Below are 23,319 nucleotides of genomic sequence, written 5' to 3'. Positions count from 1 at the left end.
TCTGAGCTCAACGGACAATTCCTTTGACCTTGTGGCTTGGTCTTTGCTCTGACATGCACTGTCAAATGTGAGACCTTATATAGACAGATCTGTGCCTTTCCAAATCATGTCCAATCAATTGATTTTTCTACAGGTGGACTCCAATCAAGTAGTAGAAACATCTCAATGATGATCAATGGAAATAGGATGCACCTGAGCTCAATTTCACGTCTCATAGCAAAGGGTCTAAAAACGTATGTATGTGTTTTTTATTAATTTGCTAAACATTCTAAAAACCTGTTTTCGGTCTGTCATTATGGGGTATTGTGTGTAGATTGAGTAAAAATGTAATTTAATCATTTTAAGAATAAGGATGTAACATAACAAAATGTGGAAAAGGGAAGGTGTCATTTCCCGAATGCACTGTGGTAGGCTATGGGTTGAATAGTTTCACGTTTAAATAATATTCACAGTTTAAATAACAAATATTCACCGTTTTGAGTATCACAACGTCTATCCATTCATTATACATCACAACAAGCGCTCTATACTACCGGTGAGCAGCAGCTAGAAGAGATTCCCCAGTGAAGCGCGCGGCCGCGTGCTGTTATCGGGCTACACGGATGGGTGCCCCACATGTAGGAGCAAAAATCAACCCGATATCTGACGGCAAATCACCATTTTTAATGACTGGATGTGTCGGTGAAAAGCTACACAAACCTTTGTACTCAGATATAGTTCTGAACAATACCATTGGGCGCATGCTTAGAAATCGTGGATAATTTGGTAGAAATTGCTCTGAGACCATGAGTTGCAGATGGGGGACGGAGCTGTGGGTACGTAGAACTGCGTAAATATTTCCGTTAATGAAGCTCGTTCTTGCTTTTATCTGATGGTCAACCTTATGATCAGTTGAGGTACTAAGTATTTGTGTATGTCTTTACAACAAAGTAGCGAGGGAGCATAACGCTCACGATGCTTCTCTGCGCGTGCATGCAGGCTTCATTATCGGAGGTATAGGCTAGTAACAGTGGCGGATTCTATACTGGTCGACTGTTGCGCTGTTGGCTACAGAATCGGGTTTTAGTCACGGTGATGGATATACTTATTTCTAATGAACCTCAATATCTATCCCACATGTTGTCCACGTGTAAAGCTAGAGTTGCTTACAATATAATTCCCTATTAACCTATTATAATCACTAAGAAGCCATTGCAAATGGGGTTCATACCACTGGTCTATACTCTGCAGATACAGTAGCTACGCTACAGCTGCATTGAGATACAGTAGCTACAGCTACATAGTAGCGACTCTGGCAACATGTTTCATTTGTAACCTTGTAGCGAGCGCGGTATTGTAGGCAACGCATTTGGGAATGTGTTTCTTCCCAGTTGTCTGTCTCATTTCACCTTATTATAATAATTATGATGATAATAATAATAATAATAATAATAAATCAAATGGCTATTGCCACTCTAGAACAGCGAACACGACGTTTTTGTGCTCACAAAAGGCAAATCTCGGAGAGGGTGAAGTCCAACATAACGAATTCAATATTTGCAACGATTGTTTTCTTTTAGAAAATGAAATCTAGCCTATAGTTCAATAGGATTGCTCTTTTATTTTACTGAGTTGTTTAGATGTGGCAGCCTACGCGTGAGCACAAATAGGCAATTGAATGCATTGCATAGATGCAAAAGTAACCCGCCACCACATTATTCATTTGAGTGCATAACATATAATACATATCCCACCGCACTGACTGAACGAAAATAGTCCTATTATGTTCACAATTTGCCTCCTGTATCTTATGTTGTAGGCCTACATACAGTTGTAGCTGTACAACAGCAGAAAGTAAAGTAGCAGCAGAATTACAGACCTAGTGTTGCAACAAAGACTGCTGTACACTATCCCTCTCTAATTTAACCATAATAGCTCATTGCTATTCATTTTTCATAAACATTGTCTCAAGCCTGCAAAATAAAATAATGTTCTTTAGGAAGAAAAGCCACTGAGATAATTTACCAGACACTCTGGAGCGATTTACAGGAGCAATTAGAGTTAAGTGCCATGCTCACATCGGCAGTATTGTCACCTAGGGGATTCGAACCAGCAGCCTTTCGAATACTGGACCAACGCTCTTAACTACTAGGCTACATGCCGCTTCAGAGCCAGTCTTGCCAGGGCTAGCTATTTTTTGTGAGTTTTAGAATTAACTTATTGCTTTGTTTTAGAATTTATTCTCATTTTAATTTCTCTTACTTTTCTTACAGGACCAGTTTGACAACTTGGAAAAACACACCCACTGGGGCATTGAGTTTGTGGAGAAGTATACAAAATTTGTCAAAGAGAGATCTGAAATTGAAATCAGCTATGCAAAGCAAATCAGGTAAGGGCTGGGAAAACATTATCCTCATCACTCGCCATTTTGATACTGTCTCTCTCATGGCGGAGGCGTGACCGCTTGAGTACAGGACTACTAAAACATGTTTTGGTATGTTTAGTTGATTTGAGTAACTTTGATAAAACACTACAGAGCCTGTATCACCAATGTCATCTATGTCATGTTACAATCAAGTGCAATGTCACAAGGTAATGCTCACAAAGAGTGACACCATTTTTTGATAAACTTTTCTGACATGCATACACAAGGCCAACAGGGCCCAGTGGTACAGTAATATTACGTTGCGCTAGTCCATCACTGCACATTACAATGTTGTAGTTGAAAGAGAATGCCTTTTCAATAAAGGGCACAAATAAAGGTATAAATATCAGCCCACTTCAAAGTGATGTTCTAAATTCAGAGGTGAATTTAGAACACATAATGGTGGTAGTTTATGTAACAACAAAGTGAGATGGATTAGAAACAGATACAGGTCTTTAACTCGATGCAACCAGAAGTGTAGGTTGCATAGGTAACACAATACCATGGTTACTAGGTTATCCATAGCAATGACCCACATTTGTTATCCTGCGATGGTCTTGGGAGCTTCCCACTGTATAATATGGGAGTACTTGCCAGACAGTGATAGTCTCTGACAGAGTCGTCCCCGGGGACAGTGGATGAGTTGCATCGCTGTCTGCCGTTCACTCACCAAGGAATACACACCAACATATTCCTGCATGCATAATCAACCAACATTAACCTTGTATCTGGAGAACATTATATGGTGTTTTCTGTGCCTCAGCAATAGTGCTGCAATCAGCTCTGAACTGGATTGTCCTATGGGTGTGTTTTGTTCTCTAGCCAGTATCACTAATGGCACCATTTTAGATTGCATATGAGGTGTCTTGTTAAATTGTGACTTTTCAACACCAACCATAATAGATTTGAATTCTTTACATATGTTGATTGTACAGTTGGTAGTATATTGATTTAGGAAACCATAGACTAAACACATCAGAATATGGACAGCACGGAATGGACACTGAATGGAGGAATTAAGCCTTTATAAATTAGGCAAAAAGCCCCAAAACAAAAGCAGGGGTTTAAACTGGCCTGAGAAGACAGACTAGGGTCTTATGAGTCATTTTATTTCCAAAGGGTTAACGTGAATCTGGGCGTATGGAATTTGCACCATGTGCTGTTGTGTCAGGATCCAGATTTGTCATGTGGCTGCAAGCAGACAAAAAGGTGGCTGGCACGTCTGGCAATCTGCTTAGCAACACATAAGAATAGATGGTCTGGAGCAGAGCACAGTGAGTGGAGGCTACCAGTGATTCATGGGGAGAAATGTATTCTGGAATTCTTGCCCCTGTGTCATTTCATGGTAGCCTCTATCTGCTTCCGATAGTCCACTCAGAAGATGCATATTATATTACATGATGTGAAATATCTTTCATTTTTCTTTTGAACCATAAGTGTCATTGTACAGATTAGAGGTCGACCGATTAATCTTGAATGGTCTATTAATTAGGGCCGATTTCAAAGTTTCATAACGGAAATCAGTATTTTTGGGCACCGATTTGCCGATTTAAAAAAAATATATATATATATTTTTTATACCTTTTATTTAACTAGGCAAGTCAGTTAAGAACACATTATTATTTTCAATGACGGCCTAGGAACGGTGGGTTAACTGCCTCGTTCAGGGGCAGAACGACAGATTTCCACCTTGTCAGCTCGGGGGATCCAATCTTGCAACCTTACAGTTAACTAGTCCAACTCAATAACGACCTGCCTCTTTCTAGTTGCACTCCACAAGGAGACTGCCTGTTACGCGAATGCAGTAAGCCAAGGTAAGTTGCTAGCTAGCATTAAACTTATCTTATAAAAAACAATCAATCATAATCACTAGTTAACTACACATGGTCGATGATATTACTAGATATTATCTAGCGTGTCCTGCGTTGGTATAGAGGGAAATAGTCCTATAATTCCTATAATAACTACAACCTAAAACTTCTTACCTGGGAATATTGAAGACTCATGTTAAAAGGAACCACCAGCTTTCATATGTTCTCATGTTCTGAGCAAGGAACTGAAACGTTAGCTTTCTTACATAGCACATATTGCACTTTTACTTTCTTCTCCAACACTTTGTTTTTGCATTATTTAAACCAAATTGAACATGTTTCATTATTTACTTGAGGCTAAATTGATTTTATTGATGTATTATATCAAGTTAAAATAAGTGTTCATTCAGTATTGTTGTAATTGTCATTATTACAAATAAATAAAAAAATCATCTGATTAATCGGTATCGGCTTTTTTGGTCCTCCAATAATCGGTATCGGTATCGGCGTTGAAAAATCATAATCGGTCGACCTCTAGTACAGATAGTATGATGATATTTCAAGATGAATCTTGCACACACAGTTGTGCTTTCACAGGAAGGCTCTATCCCCAGTCGGATTAATAATCCTGAGTTTCACATTAAAGCTAAGGGATGACTTCCCCTCTCATGCTGCTCTTTCTTGTCCAATCACGCTGTTGTTCATAGAGATCTGTACATATGAGACCCAGATGCAGAGGTACACAGAGGATAATCTGTCACTTGTCAGGATCAAAATTCTAGTTGCCCATTAAATATATTAGTAGGCCTCTGGATTACCCCTCTCTGTTAGGGGTCGCCATAAAGCAGGATTTAGCACTGTGAGTGACCTTCTCCTGAGGCTTAGGCAGGTGGCTGTCACTCCGCTAAAGGCCCGTCCATTCATCAGCAGATTTTGACATCCTGCCACTGGGCGTCCCTTCCCCATGAGTACACAAATATACTATATTTTTGTTTACATGTGTCCCTCTGTATCTCTCCACAGTGACCCCATTTACAGTGTATTGAATGTTTTCTACACCTGTACTGAATATTGTTTCCATTCCGTAACAGAAATCTATCGAAAAAATATCAGCCCAAGAAAAACTCAAGAGAGGAAGATGAATACAAGTGAGTGAAATGTAAATGCATCAAGGATTAATGTTCACTATATCAGGTTGACCGTGCACATTAATGTGACTATTCTTTTTGTGATGAATTCATGAAGTCATGTAATTAATTAGCTGATTTCCCATCTCCACTCGTTACCGGCTGTTAGTGGGTAAAAATAGCTATTTCAGATTAACATGGCTAGACTTTCATGGCTTGCTGTGAAACACTCCATATCTGCCCTGGAGGTTACTGTGTAGCTAAAGCCAAGGTTATTTCCAGATGGATACATTTTTTTCATCAAGAAGTTATCCTTTGTTGTATGTGCTAAACAGTTGGACAATTCCAAGACACGTGTGCATAGTGACTGTTTGAGAGAAAATTAGAGTCATTTCTTAAGGCAAGGGAGGAAGCCTTTGAAGAAAGTAGTGCCAGATGAGGGGGGAAGGGCTATACGGACTCTCATGACGCTTAAACCGACTAGCCACCCTTAACCCTGACCCTAATCCTTACCCTAACCGTGACCTAATTTTAACCAATTCTGAAGTGAAATATCGGTTTAAGCATCAGTGGTGTCCATATAACCTTTTCCAAATGAGGGTGTTATCCATGTCTTATTTCCCCTCCTTAATCACAAAATCACAAAAACCGAATTCTAAGTATGTCCTGTCGCTCAAAGACCCTGTCAAAGTGGTCTGTAAATTCTATAATTTTGAATATTATATAGTCCATAATCTACAGTACTTATACATTTTTTCTTATCATATTATATGACCAAATATATTCCTCTCTGATAGTGGAATGTGCTGATAACCTTCTGGAGAAGTATGACATTAATATTTCTCAGGATGTATGATAATAAAGCTGTCGTGATTTAAATGTGAAAAAAGTTTTTAAACACATTTTGTGGTCACATCTCGTCTTGTTACCAGGTACACGTCCTGTCGGGCCTTCCTGATGACCCTGAACGAGCTGAACGACTATGCGGGACAACACGAGGTCATGGCTGAGGATCTCACCACTCACATCATCTGTGAGCTGACGCGATACATCCAGGAGTTAAAAGCAGAGAGGAAATCGGTAAAACATGCCTTTTCCTGTGTATCGCTCCTTCAGACATGACTTGAGCTCTCCCAGATCGTGATCATTGGCAGCTCAACCATTTTGTAGTGAGGCTATCCAGAGATTATGGATGTCACATGATCTGAACCAAACCAGCCAATTCTGGGTCAACCACTGCATGGTGCTTCGGACAACATAACAATCAGATCCACAAATGTGCAAAATTAATTGCTGGAGCTGATACAAAAATGCTATTATGTCATTGGTGTGTCCGACACAGCCAGGGATCAAGCTGATAATCTGTCATGGTGTTGATCATCATTTTACACCAGCCCATCCAGTAAATCCTGGGGGTAGAACTGGGTCAAGTATCCAGATCAAGGGATTGGGAGCAGGTTGACCCTAGTGTCCCCACCCATTCATAGTAGCCTCCACTGCTGATAAGTGGACCAGGCCTTTGTCTGGAGCTGGGTGGCTGGAACTGATATGACATGGGGGAGGGGTGTGTATGATGAAAGCAATGTATAGCACACACACTTTTGTAAAGCTTTGGTTTTGGCCTCTTGTCTGACCGAATGTCTTTGACCATGGCTCAGCTCAGAGCGAGAGAGTTAGTCCTTTTTAGTTTTTTGAAACCAGCTTATTTCAGGCCTGCCATTCCTGTTGCATTATTTTGATTTTCTAACCTGTAATAAAGGTAGATTTGATCGATAGCTCACTCCGATGTATGTTTTTGTCATTGATAAAATTCCCAACTAGAACATGGCGTAGTTAAATGAGGTCCTGATACCAGGCATTGAACATTAGCTTTGAAAGCCACACCAATGGTTTACGTCTCCTATCATTTAAATTCAACTCGCAACAAAAGCAGAGGTGCCTTTTGAGCCTTCAGTGAGATTCCGTAAGGGCCCTTGGAGGTGGTTGTATATGCTGTGAGGAGCATTACATTAGTCAAGAATAAACACATCAGCAAATCTCTTTAGTCAGTTTAGTTTTGGCTCAGTAGTTTTGATTCCATGGAATGACTAAGGATTAGATGTGTCTTTTTGGTGGGGATGTTATGTGCTTGTAGTCTACAGTGCGTAGCTCTTCCATTCACCATAAGGAGTGTCATAAGATATTTCATAAGAGATGTAGATGTCTCTTGACTGTCTAGTTCTAGATACTAAACTGTTCAGGGTTCAAACCACAAATGATTCTACTGCTGTTTATGCGCCTTTTAACAGATTAACATATACAATTATTTTTGCAGCATTTCCATGATGGCCGCAGAGCTCAGCAACACATTGAGAATTCTTGGAAACAACTAGAATCCGTAAGTGTCCTCCTGCGGTAGGAGTAATTGAAGAGATACATGACTGAACCATTCCAACTTGACATGTGAATTGCTTCTTTTCAGAGTAAACGGAGATTTGAGAGAGACTGTAAGGAGGCGGATAGAGCCCAGCAGTACTTCGACAAGATAGATGCTGACATCAACGTGACTAAAGCAGACGTCGAAAAGGTAAGTTATAGACTGACGTAGAAATGTTCACTCCTACACACAATTGACTTGAGCTCATCACATGTGTGTGGGTGTGTGTGTGTGTGCAGCTACTTTTAGTCGCCACTCCACTCCTACTCATAAAGCTGTGAACATGGTTTGCGTGGCAACAGCTGCACTGACAAGAGAATGCTGTGGCCCTCTTGGAAGTAGGGTAGGAGCCAAATATGAATCACTGCTGGTAGACAATGGTATAGTGCTTCATGGCGCTCCAGCAATGGGCTTTTCTCATTGTTCACTCTATACTCTATTCCTCAGATGTTATCCAAGCCGTGTTACTGTACCAGTGCAATGCCGATTCCAAAAAACATCGCTATTATTTCAGTACTGATTAGATAACGGTGGTAATTCACTATTGATTGCAAAAAACAGTTTACCATGTCTATCAGGTATCTGATCTGTCCAACGTAGAAACAAAGCTAGCTCAATGTACAGTAGTGCCAACAGAATTGAGTTTAAACAGCCACTGCTAATTCCAGTTAACATGAACCACCACTAACCAAACATCAATGGTAGGGATGGGGGCAAATGTGCAGTGTTAAAAACATTTAGCCAAATCACCTGTAACTTTAAACCAAGTCAAAGAGTTGATTTCAGTTGATTTAGCCATGACATTGTTGCCTACAACTGTACAAAGATGCAAACAGTTTGCAAACCTTCTCAGGCACTATTGACATCACGCAGTGAAATGTACCACCTAAAGTCAAGAATCTCAGAAAGCTAACATGGACTAACGAAACAGAATAAGTTATCATTAAACGTTAATATACATTTTCGTGTCATTTACTGTTGTACAAAGTCACCTTCCCTATGAAATTAGTTGAAAACCATACAAGCAATGCCATAGTCAAAGTATAAAAAACTATATTCCACATTAGGTACCAGTCAACAGTTTGGACACACCTACTAATTCAAGGTGTTTTCTTTATTTGTACTAGTTTCTACATTGTAGAATAATAGTGAAGACATCAAAACTATGAAATAACACATGGAATTATGTAGTAACCAAAAAAATATTAAACAAATCAAAATATACTTTAGATTATTCAAAGTGGCCACCCTTTGTCTTTGACAGCTTTGCACACTCCTGGCATTCTCTCAACCAGCTTCATGAGGTAGTCACCTGGAATGCATTTCAATTAACAGGTGTGGCTTGTTAAAAGTTGTAGGATTTCTTTCCTTCTTAATGCCTTTCAGCCAATCAGTTATGTTGTGACAAGGTAGGGTGGTATACAGAAGCCCTATTTGGTAAAAGATCAAGTCCATATTATGGCAAGAACAGCTCAAATAAGCAAAGACAAATGACAGTCCATCATTACTTTAAGACATGAAGGTCAGTCAATTCAGAAAATGTCAAGAACTTTGAATGTTCCTTCAAGTGCAGTCGCAAAAACCATCAAGCGCTATGATGAAACTGGCTCTCATGTGGAACACCACAGGAAAGGAAGACCCAGACTTACCTCTGCTGCAGAGGATAAGTTCATTAGAGTTAACTGCACCTCAGATTGCAGCCCAAATATATGCTTCACAGAGTTTAAGTAACAGACATATCTCAACATCAGCTGTTCAGAGGAGACTGCGTGAATCAAGCCTTCATGGTGGAATTGCTGCAAAGAAACCACTACTAAAGGACACCAATAATAAGAAGAGACATGCTTGTCCCAAGAAATACGAGCAATGGACATTAGACCAGTGGAAATCTGTCCTTTGGTCTGATGAGTCCAAATTTGAGATTTTCGGTTCCAACCGCCATGTCTTTGTGAGACACAGAGTAGGTGAACGAATAATCACCGCATGTGTGGTTCCCACCGTGGCGCATGGAGGAGGAAGTGTGATGGTGTGGGGGTGCTTTGCTGGTGACACTGTCAGTGATTTATTTAGAATTCAAGGCACACTTAACCAGCATGGCTACCACAGCACTCTGCAGCGATATGCTATCCCATCTGGTTTGCGCTTAGTGGGACTGTCATTTGTTTTTCAACAGGACAATGACCCAAAATACACCTCCAGGCTGTGTAAGGGCTATTTGACCAAGGAGAGTGATGGAGTGCTGCATCAGATGAACTGGCCTCCACAATCACCCGAACTCAACCCAATTGAGATGGTTTGGGATGAGTTGGACCTCAGGGTGAAGGAAAAGCAGCCATCAGTGATCAGCATAATGTGCAGTCCAACTCATCCCAAACCATCTCAATGTTTGGGAACTCATTCAAGACATTTGGAAAAGCATTCCTCATGAAGCTGGTTGAGAGAATGCAAAGAGTGTGCAAAGCTGTCATCAAGGCAAAGGGTGGCTACTTTGAAAAATCTCAAATAGAAAATATAGTTTGATTTGTTTAACACTTTTTTGGTTACTACATGATTCCAGATGTGTTATTTCATTGTTTTGATGTCTTCACTATTATTCTACAATGTAGAAAATAGTAAATATAAAGAAAAACCCTTGAATGAGTAGGTGTGGCCAAAATGTTGACTGCTACTGTAGTTCAAGCCTTTTTGCAGTCTAGATGTTCATTAGTAGTTCATTCAGTACATTACTAATAAATTAATACAACTTTCACATAATTAGGACATCTAAAACCTGTCTGTAGTGCTCTGAAACTAACTCTGTTTTTGTTTTCCATCACGTCTTATAGCGGTGCTATCTCAAGGTAGGTTTACCAGGCGTCTGTATGTCTCTAAGGATCTGTCTCTATGTTCAATGTACACCCGTAGACATACACTACATGGCCAAAAGTATGTGGGGACCCCTGCTTGTTGAGCATCTCAATCCAAAATCATGGGCAATAATATTAGAGTTGGACCGATTAATCGAAATGGCCGATTAATTAGGGCCGATTTCAACTATCGGAAATCGGTATTTTTAATTTTTATATATATTTTTTTATACCTTTTATTTAACTAGGCAAGTCAGTTAAGAACACATTCTTATTTTCAATGACGGCCTAGGAACGGTGGGTTAACTGCCTCGTTCAGGAGCGGAACGACAGATTTTCACCTTGTCAGCTTGGGGGATCCAATCTTGCAACCTTACAGTTAACTAGTCCAACGCAAAAACGACCTGCCTCTCTCTCGTTGCACTCCACAAGGAGACTGCCTGTTACGCGAATGCAGTAAGCCAAGGTAAGTTGCTAGCTAACATTAAACTTATCTTATAAAAACAATCAATCATAATCACTAGTTAACTACACATGGTTGATGATATTACTAGATATTATCTAGCGTGTCCTGCGTTGCGTATAATCTGACTGAGCATACAAGCATACAAGTATCTAAGTATCTGACTGAGCGGTGGTAGGCAGAAGCAGGCGCGTAAACATTCATTCAAACAGCACTTTTGTGTGTTTTGCCAGCAGCTCTTCGTTGTGCGTCAAGCATTGCGCAGTTTCTGACTTCAAGTCTATCAACTCCCGAGATGAGGCTGGTGTAACCGAGGTGAAATGGCTAGCTAGTTAGCGCATGCTAATAGCGTTTCAAACGTCACTCGCTCTGAGCCTTCTTTTAGTTGTTCCCCTTGCTCTGCATGGGTAAAGATGCTTCGATGGTGGCTGTTGTCGTTGTGTTGCTGGTTCGAGCCCAGGGAGGAGCGAGGAGAGGGACGGAAGCTATACTGTTACACTGGCAATACTAAAGTGCCTATAAGAACATCTAATAGTCAAAGGTTAATGAAATACAAATGGTACAGAGGGAAATAGTCCTATAATTCCTATAACTACAGTATAAAATGTCTTACCCGGGAATATTGAAGACTCATGTTAAAAGGAACCACCAGCTTTCATATGTTCTCATGTTCTGAGCAAGGAACTGAAACGTTAGCTTTCTTACATAGCACATATTGCACTTTTACACTCTTCTCCAACACTTTGTTTTTGCATTATTTAAACCAAATTGAACATGTTTCATTATTTACTTGAGGCTAAATTGATTTTATTGATGCATTATATTAAGTTAAAATAAGTGTTCATTCAGTATTGTTGTAATTGTCATTATTACAAATAAAGGAGAAAAAACAAAAAGCGACCGATTAATCGGCATCGGCTTTTTGGGTCCTCCAATAATCGGTATCGCGTTGAAAAATCCTAATCGGTCAACCTCTAATTAATATGGAGTTGGTCCCCCCTTTGCTGCTATAACAGTCTCCACTCTTCTTGGAAAACTTTCCTCTAGATGTTGAAACATTGCTGTGGTGACTAGCTTCCATTCAGCCACAAGCATTAATGAAGTCGGGCACTGATGTTGGTCAAGTCGGGCACAGGAGCATTCTCATGCTGAAACAGGAAAGGGCTTTCCACAAACTGTTGCCACAAAGTTGGAAGCACAGAATTGTCTAGAATGTGGTAGCGTTAAGATGTCCCTTCACTGGAAGTAAGGGGTCTAACCCAAACCATTGAAAAAAGCCTCAGGCCATTATTCCTTCTCCACCAAACTTTCCAGTTTTTATTTATCCATTATTTTACCAGGTAAGTTGACTGATAACACGTTCTCATTTGAAGCAACGACCTGGGGAATAGTTACAGGGGAGAGGAGGGGGATTAATGAGCCAATTGTAAACTGGGGATTATTAGGTGACCGTGATGGTTTGAGGGCCAGATTGGGAATTTAGCCAGGACACCAGGGTTAACACCCCTACTCTTACGATAAGTGCCATGGGATCTTTAATGACCTCAGAGAGTCAGGACACCCATTTAACGCCCCATCTGAAATATGGCACCCTACACAGGGCATTGTCCCCAATCACTGCCCTGGGGCATTGGGATATTTTTTTAGACCAGAGGAAAGAGTGCCTCCTACTGGCCCTCCAACACCACTTCCAGCAGCATCTGGTCTCCCATCCAGGAACTGACCAGGACCAACCCTGCTTAGCTTCAGAAGCAAGCCAGCAGTGGGATACAGGGTGGTATGCTGCTGGCAGGTAGTGTTCTCCTGGCATCACCACAACCAGATTTGTCCTTCGGACTGCCAGATGGTGAAGTGTGATTCATCACACCAGAGAACGCGTTTCCACTGCTCCAAAGTCCAATGGCGGGGAGCTTTACACCACTCCAGCCGATGCTTGGTATTGCGCTTGGTGATCCTAGGCTTGTGTGCGGCTGCTCGGCCGTGGAAACCCATTACGTGAATCTCCCGACAAACAGTTCTTGCTTCCAGGGGCAGTTTGGAACTCAGTAGTGAGTGTTGCAACTAAGGACAGACAATTTCTACACACTATGTGCTTCAGCACTTGGCGGTCCTGTTCTGTGAGTTTGTGTGGTTTGTCACTTCGCAGCTGAGCTGTTGTTGCTCCTAGACGTTTCCACTTCACAATAACAGCTCTTCCATTTGGCCGAGGCAGCACATTTGTCTGACTGACGTTTTGGAAAGTGGCATCCTATCACCTTGCCACGTTGAAAGTCACTGAGCTCTTCGGTATAGCCATTTTACTGCCAATGTTTGAGATTGCATGTTTGTGTGCTCGATTTTATACACATGTAAGCAATGGCTGTGGCTGAAATAGCCGAAGGGTGTCCACATACTTTGTATATATAGTGTACTATTGCTGGTTTCACTCGGAACGTCATTTCAAAATAAGATCTCCAAAGACTTGGAAGGGACACAGTTATGAATTGGAATGGGTATTTAAAGTAAGAAACTGCTGTGGTTAGTTAGTGGGTGCATTATTCCTAAATGGTAATTGAATGACACTACAGTGAATAGACGCATCTATAAACATATTCATATAGAAACACATAATAAATATAGGCACAAATAAAATGCATAATTGTTTAGATTGCAAGGTATAATGTCATGCATACAAAATGTTTTGTTTGACTAATCTGAGTCCTGTTATGCTATGGATACAGTCCTCAACGGTCTGCTGAAACAACATCCAGATCCTGTCCTGTCAGTGTACAGTTTGTCTGTGTTCATACTGTATCTTTGTGGAGTATGTGCATGCTAAATGAACCTGTTTTCTTTTGTTATTGTTGTTTGTTATGGTCAATGTTTCCTTCGTCTGGTCATCATAAACATTAAATGTGAATTGAGGAGCTGCATTACATGACATTAACTAATGGTCTTGACTTCCTGGCGGTAAAATACACATTCTTGACACTATAGGGGAGGCCCACTCCCAGCAAAGTACCACCGCATAGTTCAGCTTTGAAACACATACTAACCCTCAGGTCATCATTTGTATAACTCTACTATGCTTTACTATATCCACTATCAACACTCCTCTCTCCCTCCAAGAGGAAAGGAAAGCCACAGAATTCTCGTTTCCTTCCACTAATGTATCTATGGCCTAAGCGCTTCCCTAATCCGTGTTTCCTTGTCTTGTTCAAAGTGGCAGAGCCATATGAAATATTCATTGACACTGTTAAGATCCTGAAATGTCAGGTGCATAAAATGTAACTGTAATAAGAGGATAAGGGTGGGTTGGCTCTACTCTCTCGTGATCATTTGATGAAAATATTTATTTTGGGGGTGAATAAAGTCTCCACACTGTATACCGTCCTAGGCCACGCTTGGCTATTTTTTTACAACACGCTGTGGACCATAACGACAGTGGTACTTATATGTGTGGTTTTGAGATTTGTGTTGTTTTTGTGCTTTAACTCAAGCATACTATATGTCTGTATGGGGATTTCAGTTCAATATTATTCACATTCTGTTTATAATTTTTAAAATATTGACTTTGCTTTGTTCAGTGTTATGCGTGTTAACACACAATGTACTGTGTCAATGTTCTGTGGAACTACGCACGGTTTTACAGTCCCACTTGTTGGCGTACGTGCAAATGTTTAAACCCTCTCTGAACTCCCTCTCGGTATACAGGCCAGACATCAGGCCCAGATGAAACACCAAGTGGCAGAGGACAGCAAGAATGAATACCTCACCTTCCTGCAGAAGTTCAACAAAGAGCAGAATGCACATTATCATACCCTCATACCTCACATCTTTCAGGTAGTTCACCTCACTCACAGTACAGGTTGATTGGAAGCGCTTCGGGGAGAAACTCATTGCATTCACCAGTGCTCAGTGCTTGACTTGGGCAGGAGCTCACTGGAGCTCCTCAACATCTCTACTGCTTGAGCAACTGCACCTCATAGAGGATTTGCTCAAAACTATTATGGAGCTCCTGCACCAATACATCAACAGTACAGGCACCCAAAATGAGTACTATTTCAGTCCTAGTAAAGTACTGCCAGTACTCACATCCACCCTGTTCACAATATAACTGATTTGTATGTGTTTTGCAACTCACAATTCTATTTTAATCTAAGAATGTCTTCTTTACTGCAGAAACTACAGGAGATGGAAGAAAAACGTATAGAGAGAGTGGGAGAGTCTATGAAGACTTACGCAGAGGTCGATCGGAAAGTGCTACCTATTGTTGGCAAATGTTTAGATGGCATGACCAAAGCAGCAGAATCCATAGAGCCAAAAATGGTTAGTAGGGCTACTGCATGTTTATAACATGGTTCTTGTTATGTACATCATTTTACATAGTGACAAACTGCCAGGAAAGTGCATAGAAAAATCAGTTCTACATTTCAGTGACATCATTTGACTGGATTTCTATATAAAGGAGCGGAGAGAATATTATTGCAGTTGTTCGTGGTTCTATTTGCTGAAGCGGTAAAGGGTTAGCAGCCCACTAAATATAGGAGGAGAAGATCAATTATTTACACCATCAAAACGCTGACTTTGGTGTTTCTTTAATGGCTGTCCCACTTTCACATGAATGAAATGTGATTGTTGCTAAAGTCAACACAGGTGTCGTAACCGATAGTGACCAGTTTTATTCTATATGTCAAAGGAATCCAGTTTTGGGGCATTTGTTGACACATACATTTACCTATGATAAAAAAATACAAATAAATACACTAGTGTGAACTCAGTTTTACTATGTATCTGAGATCAGTGTTGGTCTAGGATCAGCCCCCCAACCCTCATTAATTTATTATAGCGAAGATAAAACTCATCCTAGATCAGCCCTTGTGCTCTAAAATGCTTTCTGTGGTGTGTTTGAAGAGCCATGGCTTTGCTGTAATTGTGTCTCCCTGCGCCAGATAAGAGTTTAAAATGCCGTAGTTTTGAAGTCGGCTTCCGTGAGGAATACTTGTACTTCAAAGTGCAAATGAGTTTCTGCAATTTGGTTCATTTTGGTGCCCTCAAGCTGAAATGCATTTGGTAAATATTCATAATATTCTGTCTGTTATACATTAATGAACTAACAATCCCCAACAGGACACCAAGCATGTGGTGGAATCCTACAAGTCTGGCTTCGAGCCACCCGGCGACGTAGAGGTTGAGGACTATAGTCTGTCTATGAGGCGGACAGTGTCAGAGTCCAGCTATCTAAACTCGCAAGGGGAGAGCAAGCCCAGCCGCAGCAACAGCAGGGGAAAACTGTGGCCTTTCATCAAGAGAAACAAGGTAAGGATAACACCATCAGTCCACAAGACTGTCCTCAACCTACTGTACTAGCCAGGGTCACGTTCGGCAGGGCACCACGCTGTGGAAGGTTCAGGCACAAATACATGTTGACGAACACACGCACATCTCTGACATGAAGAATAAGGAATCCTGTCCACTCTCACCATTGAACGCGGCCCTGGTGTCTGACTCAACGCGGCCCTGGTGTCCGACTGGACTGCAGAAGGATACTTTTTTTCCTAATATGAAATAAATGCTTGTTGGTAACACTATTTATCTAAATGTTTAACTTGAACTGGACACAGTGTCTGAACCGCTGCCGTCTTAAGTGTTGGTAACCATATTCTTTGTTGTTCTTCCATCATTTCATTATTTTTGGTGTTACTTTTCCTGATTTTGTTCTGTTATTGTTTTGTTCCATACCACTCCATGACCCTTACCCATAGCTTATGTCTTTGTTAGCTTCCCCACGCCAACCACCCCCTCCCCCACCTACCTCCCCATCACCTGCTGCCGTGCACAACGGCCCCCAGTCTCCCCAGCAACCCAGTGAGCCCCTCTCCCACCGCCTCAACGAGTTCATGACCTCCAAACATAAAATGCAATGCTTAAGGAGTCTGAAGCGTGGGGTAAGTTGATTGTGTACAGGGAGATTGACTCTGTGCTTATGACATTGACGTGGTGCCTATGGGCTACTGATAGTGGCTCCTACTGTTGCTCGTTCCCTTTAAATGGCATCTGACCTGGCCTATCACCTGCAGACAATCGTATGGAAGTTGTGTTTATTCTGGCACTGTGTCCAAATTTCCAATTTACGATTTGTGTGTGTGTGTGTGTGTCATGTGGTTTAAGATTTGTTTATACTGTAGGTGGACAAAATGCTGCAAACGGCGAATTAACTGTTCAGACTGACATGCCATGTACCTTAATATCCACAACCCTTCATTGCTGCTTGTACAGTGTCATACTTCCGTCTCAAAGTTTCAAGCGTATGTTGACATTGTGTCTTTTTCGTCCCATTGTCTCCCCTCACTTGGAAAGCTTTCTCTCAAGCTGGTAAGCACTACTGTTTTCATAACTCTTCAGATGGTTGATGATTGTGATTTTGTAATGCACACATTACAAATGCAATCTACATCACTATAGATGAATCTAAAGGGTGTACTTTCAACTAAATATGCTCATCTCAGATCTCATTGTTGCTGACAACAATAAAGTGCAGTGAAAAGCTATTTTCCCCCTTTCAGAATTTTCTCTATGTTTGCATATGCTTGACACTGAATGTTATCAGATCTTCAACCAAAACCTAATAATAAATAAAGGGCACCTGAGTTTACAATTAACAACAACAAAAAAGTATACTTATTTTATTTATTTAGCTAAAGTTATGCAATGCCAAATTCCCCTGTGTGAAAACATTATTGCCCCCTTACACTCTAACTGGTTGTGCCACCTTTAGCTGCAATGACTGCAACCAAATACTTCCCGTAGTTGTTGATCAGTCTCTCACGTCCCTGTGGAGAAATGGTGGCCCACTCTTCCATGCAGAACTGCTGTAACTCATTTATCGGTTTTCAAGTATGTTAATTATTGTGTTCTTCTTTTTTCACTCAGGTTCCCTTGAACTAATATTAGGTTTTGGTTGAAGATCTGATAACATTCAGTATAGAAAATGTGCAGAAGTAGAGAAAATTAGAAAAGGAGCAAAAACCTTTTCACAGTAAGGTAGATAAAGACAGTAAACATATATAAAAGTCACTGCTCCATGGCGTTAGGCTTCTTTTAGTAGGAGGATGTCTGAGTGTTTATTTGGTGGTTTGTTTTTTCATAGGGTTCTGGCCCTGAAGATTGTAGTCACCTGCCTCCTGAACAGAGGAGGAAGAAGCTCCAGGCCAAAATCAATGACATCAACAAGGAAATACAAAAAGAGATGGATCAGAGGTAGAGTACATGTGTGAAAGTCCAATTGTGAATCTAGATAAGGAGTTTTAAACTAACTAAAAACGGGAACAATTGTTCAATATGAATGTATGAATGCGTTGTAGGGATGCTCTGTCTAAAATGAAGGACGTGTACGTGAAGAACCCACACATGGGGGACGCCAACAGTGTGGACCCACGATTAGAGGAGATCTGCCAAAATACTGACAAGTTACAACTGGATGCAAGGAAATATGAAGTAAGTTGAAATGTTACAAAGGATCCATGTCGATGCATGTTAGATATTTTATGTTTGCCAGAGTATGTTCTAGTGGTGGTGCTGACGACTCCAGACCACACACTAAGATCTGGGCTTGAATCCTGTGTCTGAGTCTTTCACTGCTGACTTTCCCTTCATTTTCCCACGCCGATCCAAAATAAAGAAGAAGGGAGTGGTGTTCCACACGCTAGTTCATGTATGTCCGTATTCTTATCTTTTATTGTGGTTGTTGCATTGTCGAGAAGGTGAGCATTTTGTTGGACGATGAATAAAACTTGAAATGTATCATCAAGTACAAATCAAGTACTGTTGAGTCTAAACCTTTTGATGTCTGTCTGCAGGCCTGGCTGGTAGAGGTGGAGACCAGGTTAGCAGAGAAGAGTGACAAACACAGACCACCAAGTGGATTGTACAACTCCCAGACTACTACAACAGTGAACAACAACTGTGTACATGTCAACCGAGAGAGGTAGAACCTATGTGCCCCTTACTATATCTCAGAAACAGTGGATTAGCAGACAGGGAAAAAACACAACCAAACCTCGCACTAGCTAGCTAACAATGTCTGTCACAAGAGATTACCATATGTTTTGACTAAAACTTGTTTCTGGGCTTGTTGCACATGATCTATTATGCTCTAAATATAACTGACAAGGACTGTCAATTGACTCAATGTATGCGTATTAATACTGCTTTAAATGTATGAGTTTATGGATTTGACAAATCTCACCAGGGCCATATGTGTAACCTTGAATGATATATTTGGGTTTGCACCAGTGGAGGCCGGTGACTTGAAAAATGACACATATAGTATTCCATGTTGTTGGTCTTTACTGTTGCTCTTCATGTGGTTAGCCCGGACGGAAGCTACACAGAGGATCATAGCACAGAGCATCACCTCAAATCTCGGAGCACCGACTTTGATGACGACTTTGATTACGAGGACCCACTCCCCACTATCGGAACCTGCAAATCACTCTACCCTTTCGAAGGTATGCCAAGGCCCCTTCTGGAAATGTGTGTTGTTGTTGTTAGATTGGGGTTTGATGTATTTTTCAGAACAGATGTCTCACCTGGATCAAATAACAGGGAAGCGGCTTCTTCCGTCATGTTAAAAAAAAGGTCTGCAAAGAGGATTTAAATCATCGGGGCATATTCAGAAATGTAAACTTTATATCATTACATAGGTTATTGTTAAATGATTGCAAATGAACTTGGTGCTTTGCATCACCCTGCGAGAGTTTTTCACATTAACGATCTACTGTTGGTGCAGCATAGGCATTTTGGATGTGAGTAACATTTTAACACAGTCAGCTGCAAAATAACAGTAACTTGCTGTTTTCTCTTTCCTGTTTCCCCTTCTCAGGTCAGAACGAAGGCACCATTTCCATGACCGAGGGGGAGCTGCTGTATGTCATCGAGGAGGATAAGGGTGATGGGTGGACGCGGGTGCGCAGGAACGAGGATGAAGAGGGATACGTACCCACATCTTACATCAAGGTCTTTTTCGACACAAATGCCAAAGGTGCTATGACATACATATAATTGTCATTGTTTGAGAGAGGGGAAATGGGTGGAGCAGCAAAAACAAATATCCTGACATTTCAAACCCCCTGAACTCTGGTGTTTCAGAAATATCACAGAATCATTTGAGACGGAACTCTCAGAACAACGGACTGTATTTACATTTATACTTTATGCTTTTTAAGTTCTACCATTTTGCACCCGTTGAAACTGATTTTGGAAAAGTGTTTGTTTGTGTGTATGAAGACGTGTGGATGTGATAAGTTGTCAGAACCAAGTTAAGTTGTCTCGACCCCACTGTCGACATCAGCTACGCCTTGCTTCTAGCACTAATAATAATAACCAATGTCAATTTATTGATTTATTTGACCAACAAAATACAGTTTCTCATATTAGAGAGTATTGCATCTAAACATATCAATTCCTATTTGGAATAGCTATTATTGCATGCCTAAAGGGAGGCTCGTTATGCTCTGCCAGCCTGCACTGCATATCAGCTACGCTTTGCTTCTAGCACTAATAATAATAACCAATGTCAATTTATTGATTTATTTGACCAACAAAATACAGTTTCCCATATTAGAGAGTATTGCATCTAAACATATGAATTCCTATTTGGAATAGCTATTATTTCATGCCTAAAGGGAGGCTCGTTATGCTCTGCCAGCCTCCACTGCATTGCATTAACAGTACATCGCAAATCTGCACTTGAGCAACCGTCATTGGCAGGAGATTACTGAAAGATTGCCTCTCTGCTTCACAAATTAAATCAGTTGTTGCATGTGGCATGTTTCAAAGAGGACATGCCTGTTTACACAGTAAAGGTAAAGAACATGGCTTGCATGTTATCTTGATTAGGATGGTACAACAGACTAGTAACATATTCTCTTCTACAAACTGTTGTTGACTCTCCTCCAAAATCTGACAAAGGGGCTTCATTGAAGCGCCTAAATTACTGAATGCTGTGCCAGGTTTACAGTGGTGTTCTCGACAGACAAACGTTCATTTCATTCTGAGACACATGGTAACGCACCCACCACCATTCTATCATTGGCATGTGATTCATTTATTTTTTTAGAATGAATAATATATCCCTGCTTTGCTTTTTTTATTTGATACGAAGTTGTTCTGCATGCTTGAGCCAATTGATAAGTCAAAGTATGTCAAATCAGATGAATGAACATAGTATGGCAACCAGGTGATATTCCTCTGTTTGGAAAATGATTAACACATGTAGCCTGAAGTTTTCAACTCTAGAGAAACGTAATCTGCCACAATCATTTTCAGAATGTGAAGGAATGTCATGGAATGACTTTCCTCGTGTCTTGATGCATCACCTCTAACATGTCGTGTCATTTTTGTTTGTTTGCTTTTTTTGTTTGCTTTTTTTCTTATTGCAGATTCCTAAAAGTCTTTGGCTCGCACAGGGATGGCAGGGCACAGGTCCTTCAAAAAGCGCCCTCCTCTTAAAACTGTAGTCAGAGAGACGACAGACTAAAGGGACAAGTTGCAAGGCAGTCCAGTTTGCGACCCAGTACAGGAATCCATTGTGGGGTTCTGTTGAATGGAGCAAAAACAACACACATTGCGGGGCAACCACCATTTCTAGTCATTTTCCTATTGATTGTTTCTGCAAGCTTGCTTGTTGTTTTTCTAACTGCAGATGAGTATGTTCATGTTGTGGCTGCTTGCTATTCTACTGTACCTTGAGCCCAGGGGCGGTACCTGTTTAAGGGGAGAGGGGAGTCTGAGCCGGCCTTGTTACATATTGACTATTCCAAACCTGCCTTCAAGCTATCATCACAACAAACACTACAACTTAGGAAAATACCCATGGAAAACACCACTACACTTGGGCTGGAATTCAATTGCTTAATCCCCATGGCAAAGCCACTGTGTCTGCGCCACAAAAAAAACATGTTGACAGTAATGTCAATTAGATAAAATAGTCCACGTCTTTCTTAGCACTGGAACAATGTTGCTGATTTTCCATGGGAATTCAATTCCAGCTCTTATTCAACACAGTAATGCCTCACGATTACTGTACACACCCATGTTTCTATTTTGGGGTATATAGGTTATATACCGATCATACTTAAATGACACCGATTGTTGGCTTGCAACAAATCTGCACAAATTTGTTCTGGCACCAATTTTACTTTTGAGTTTTAGTTGGAAGCTTTGACAAATGAGTGCATTGTGTTATAGTCTAACTCAAGCACTCAGTGCAGGTCTACTGGTAAGCATACAATCTGAGCGGAGATGACGGATCTCTCATTTTGCTTTCTCCTATTGCCTTTCAATATGAGTGACAGCTGCTCTCTCTGGCTACACCGCCATACATGCAGTAACTATGGTGATTGTCTCACAACTCTTTGTCCGTCTCTCACACTTTGTTTTTCCTTTTCTCTCTCTCTTTCTGGCTACTTGTGGTGGCGGAAGCTACTCTTCGGTTGGCGCTGTGTTTCTCTACGCATGCATGCTCGCCCTGTCATGCCTGTGCCAGTCCTATGGGGAGTCTGACTATCTATTATGTTAACTCATCACTTATGGGATCCTACCTTGTTCCTTTCTTACCCTGTGTTTGTGCCTGTGGTTTTGTCATTTTAACAAAACGTGTCTGTGATTTCTTTTGTCAATGCAAGCATGACCATTTTGCTTCCTCAAGGAATTATTGATATGTCCATGCAGTTTTGCCATCTTCCAGAGAGACACTGACAGTTTCATATCTCACTTCTGTTTAAAAGCTTATTTTCACTGAAGTTAATCTGGGAGCTGCAGCTCTTTGCATTAGCTGATTACCAACCCAAACTGACAAATGGCAGTATTTGTATGTCTACTGATAGAGATGCATATTACCGAACTGAAGTTTCAGTGTATTCTAGAAGTATTTTGTGCTTTGAATTCACTGTGTACTGTTCCTTATACTGTACAGAACTGGTGTGAAAGCAAGGTTTGTTTCTTGACTGTTGACATTAATGATGTAATTATATACTCTGGTGTGCGATATGTGATAACTATATGCTAAAGCTTGGAATCATGTTTATTTTTTTTCTTAGTCAAATAATGCCAGTTTTATTTATTTTGAGAAGAATAATACCTCTGTTCCATGTTGGGATTTGTTTCACCTAGAAATGTTTTCTGAAATCTAATATACTATGTTGGAGTTTGGAAATAAATGACACTCTGAAATGGAAATAAGGGATGTATTATATTCTTTAGATAAGCCTG

General features: G+C 40.7%; 1 protein-coding gene across 2 annotated transcripts; it reads left to right on the top strand.

Moving 5' to 3' along the window:
* The first annotated feature begins 575 nt into the window (after positions 1 to 575).
* Positions 576 to 21,658, top strand: LOC112248213 (formin-binding protein 1-like). 2 transcript variants are annotated; one of them, XM_024417055.1, is made up of 17 exons: positions 576 to 815; positions 2,253 to 2,368; positions 5,307 to 5,363; positions 6,275 to 6,422; positions 7,657 to 7,719; positions 7,804 to 7,908; positions 10,584 to 10,598; positions 14,761 to 14,889; positions 15,229 to 15,375; positions 16,177 to 16,365; positions 16,812 to 16,994; positions 17,407 to 17,421; positions 18,197 to 18,306; positions 18,411 to 18,543; positions 18,906 to 19,033; positions 19,420 to 19,556; positions 19,931 to 21,658. In XM_024417055.1, the coding sequence occupies exons 1-17, from the start codon at positions 786 to 788 to the stop codon at positions 20,107 to 20,109; spliced, it is 1,884 nt and encodes a 627-aa protein (XP_024272823.1). In that variant the 5' UTR covers positions 576 to 785; the 3' UTR covers positions 20,110 to 21,658. The 2 variants fall into 2 exon arrangements, with proteins under 2 accessions (XP_024272823.1, XP_024272824.1); XM_024417056.1 differs by lacking the exons at positions 16,812 to 16,994; positions 17,407 to 17,421.
* Positions 21,659 to 23,319: the final 1,661 nt, after the last annotated feature.

Source organism: Oncorhynchus tshawytscha, linkage group LG04 (assembly GCF_018296145.1).
Source record: "Oncorhynchus tshawytscha isolate Ot180627B linkage group LG04, Otsh_v2.0, whole genome shotgun sequence".
Lineage (NCBI taxonomy): Eukaryota > Metazoa > Chordata > Actinopteri > Salmoniformes > Salmonidae > Oncorhynchus > Oncorhynchus tshawytscha.
Note: the sequence above shows the minus strand (reverse complement) of the source record. Positions and strands in the feature narration are given on the sequence as shown.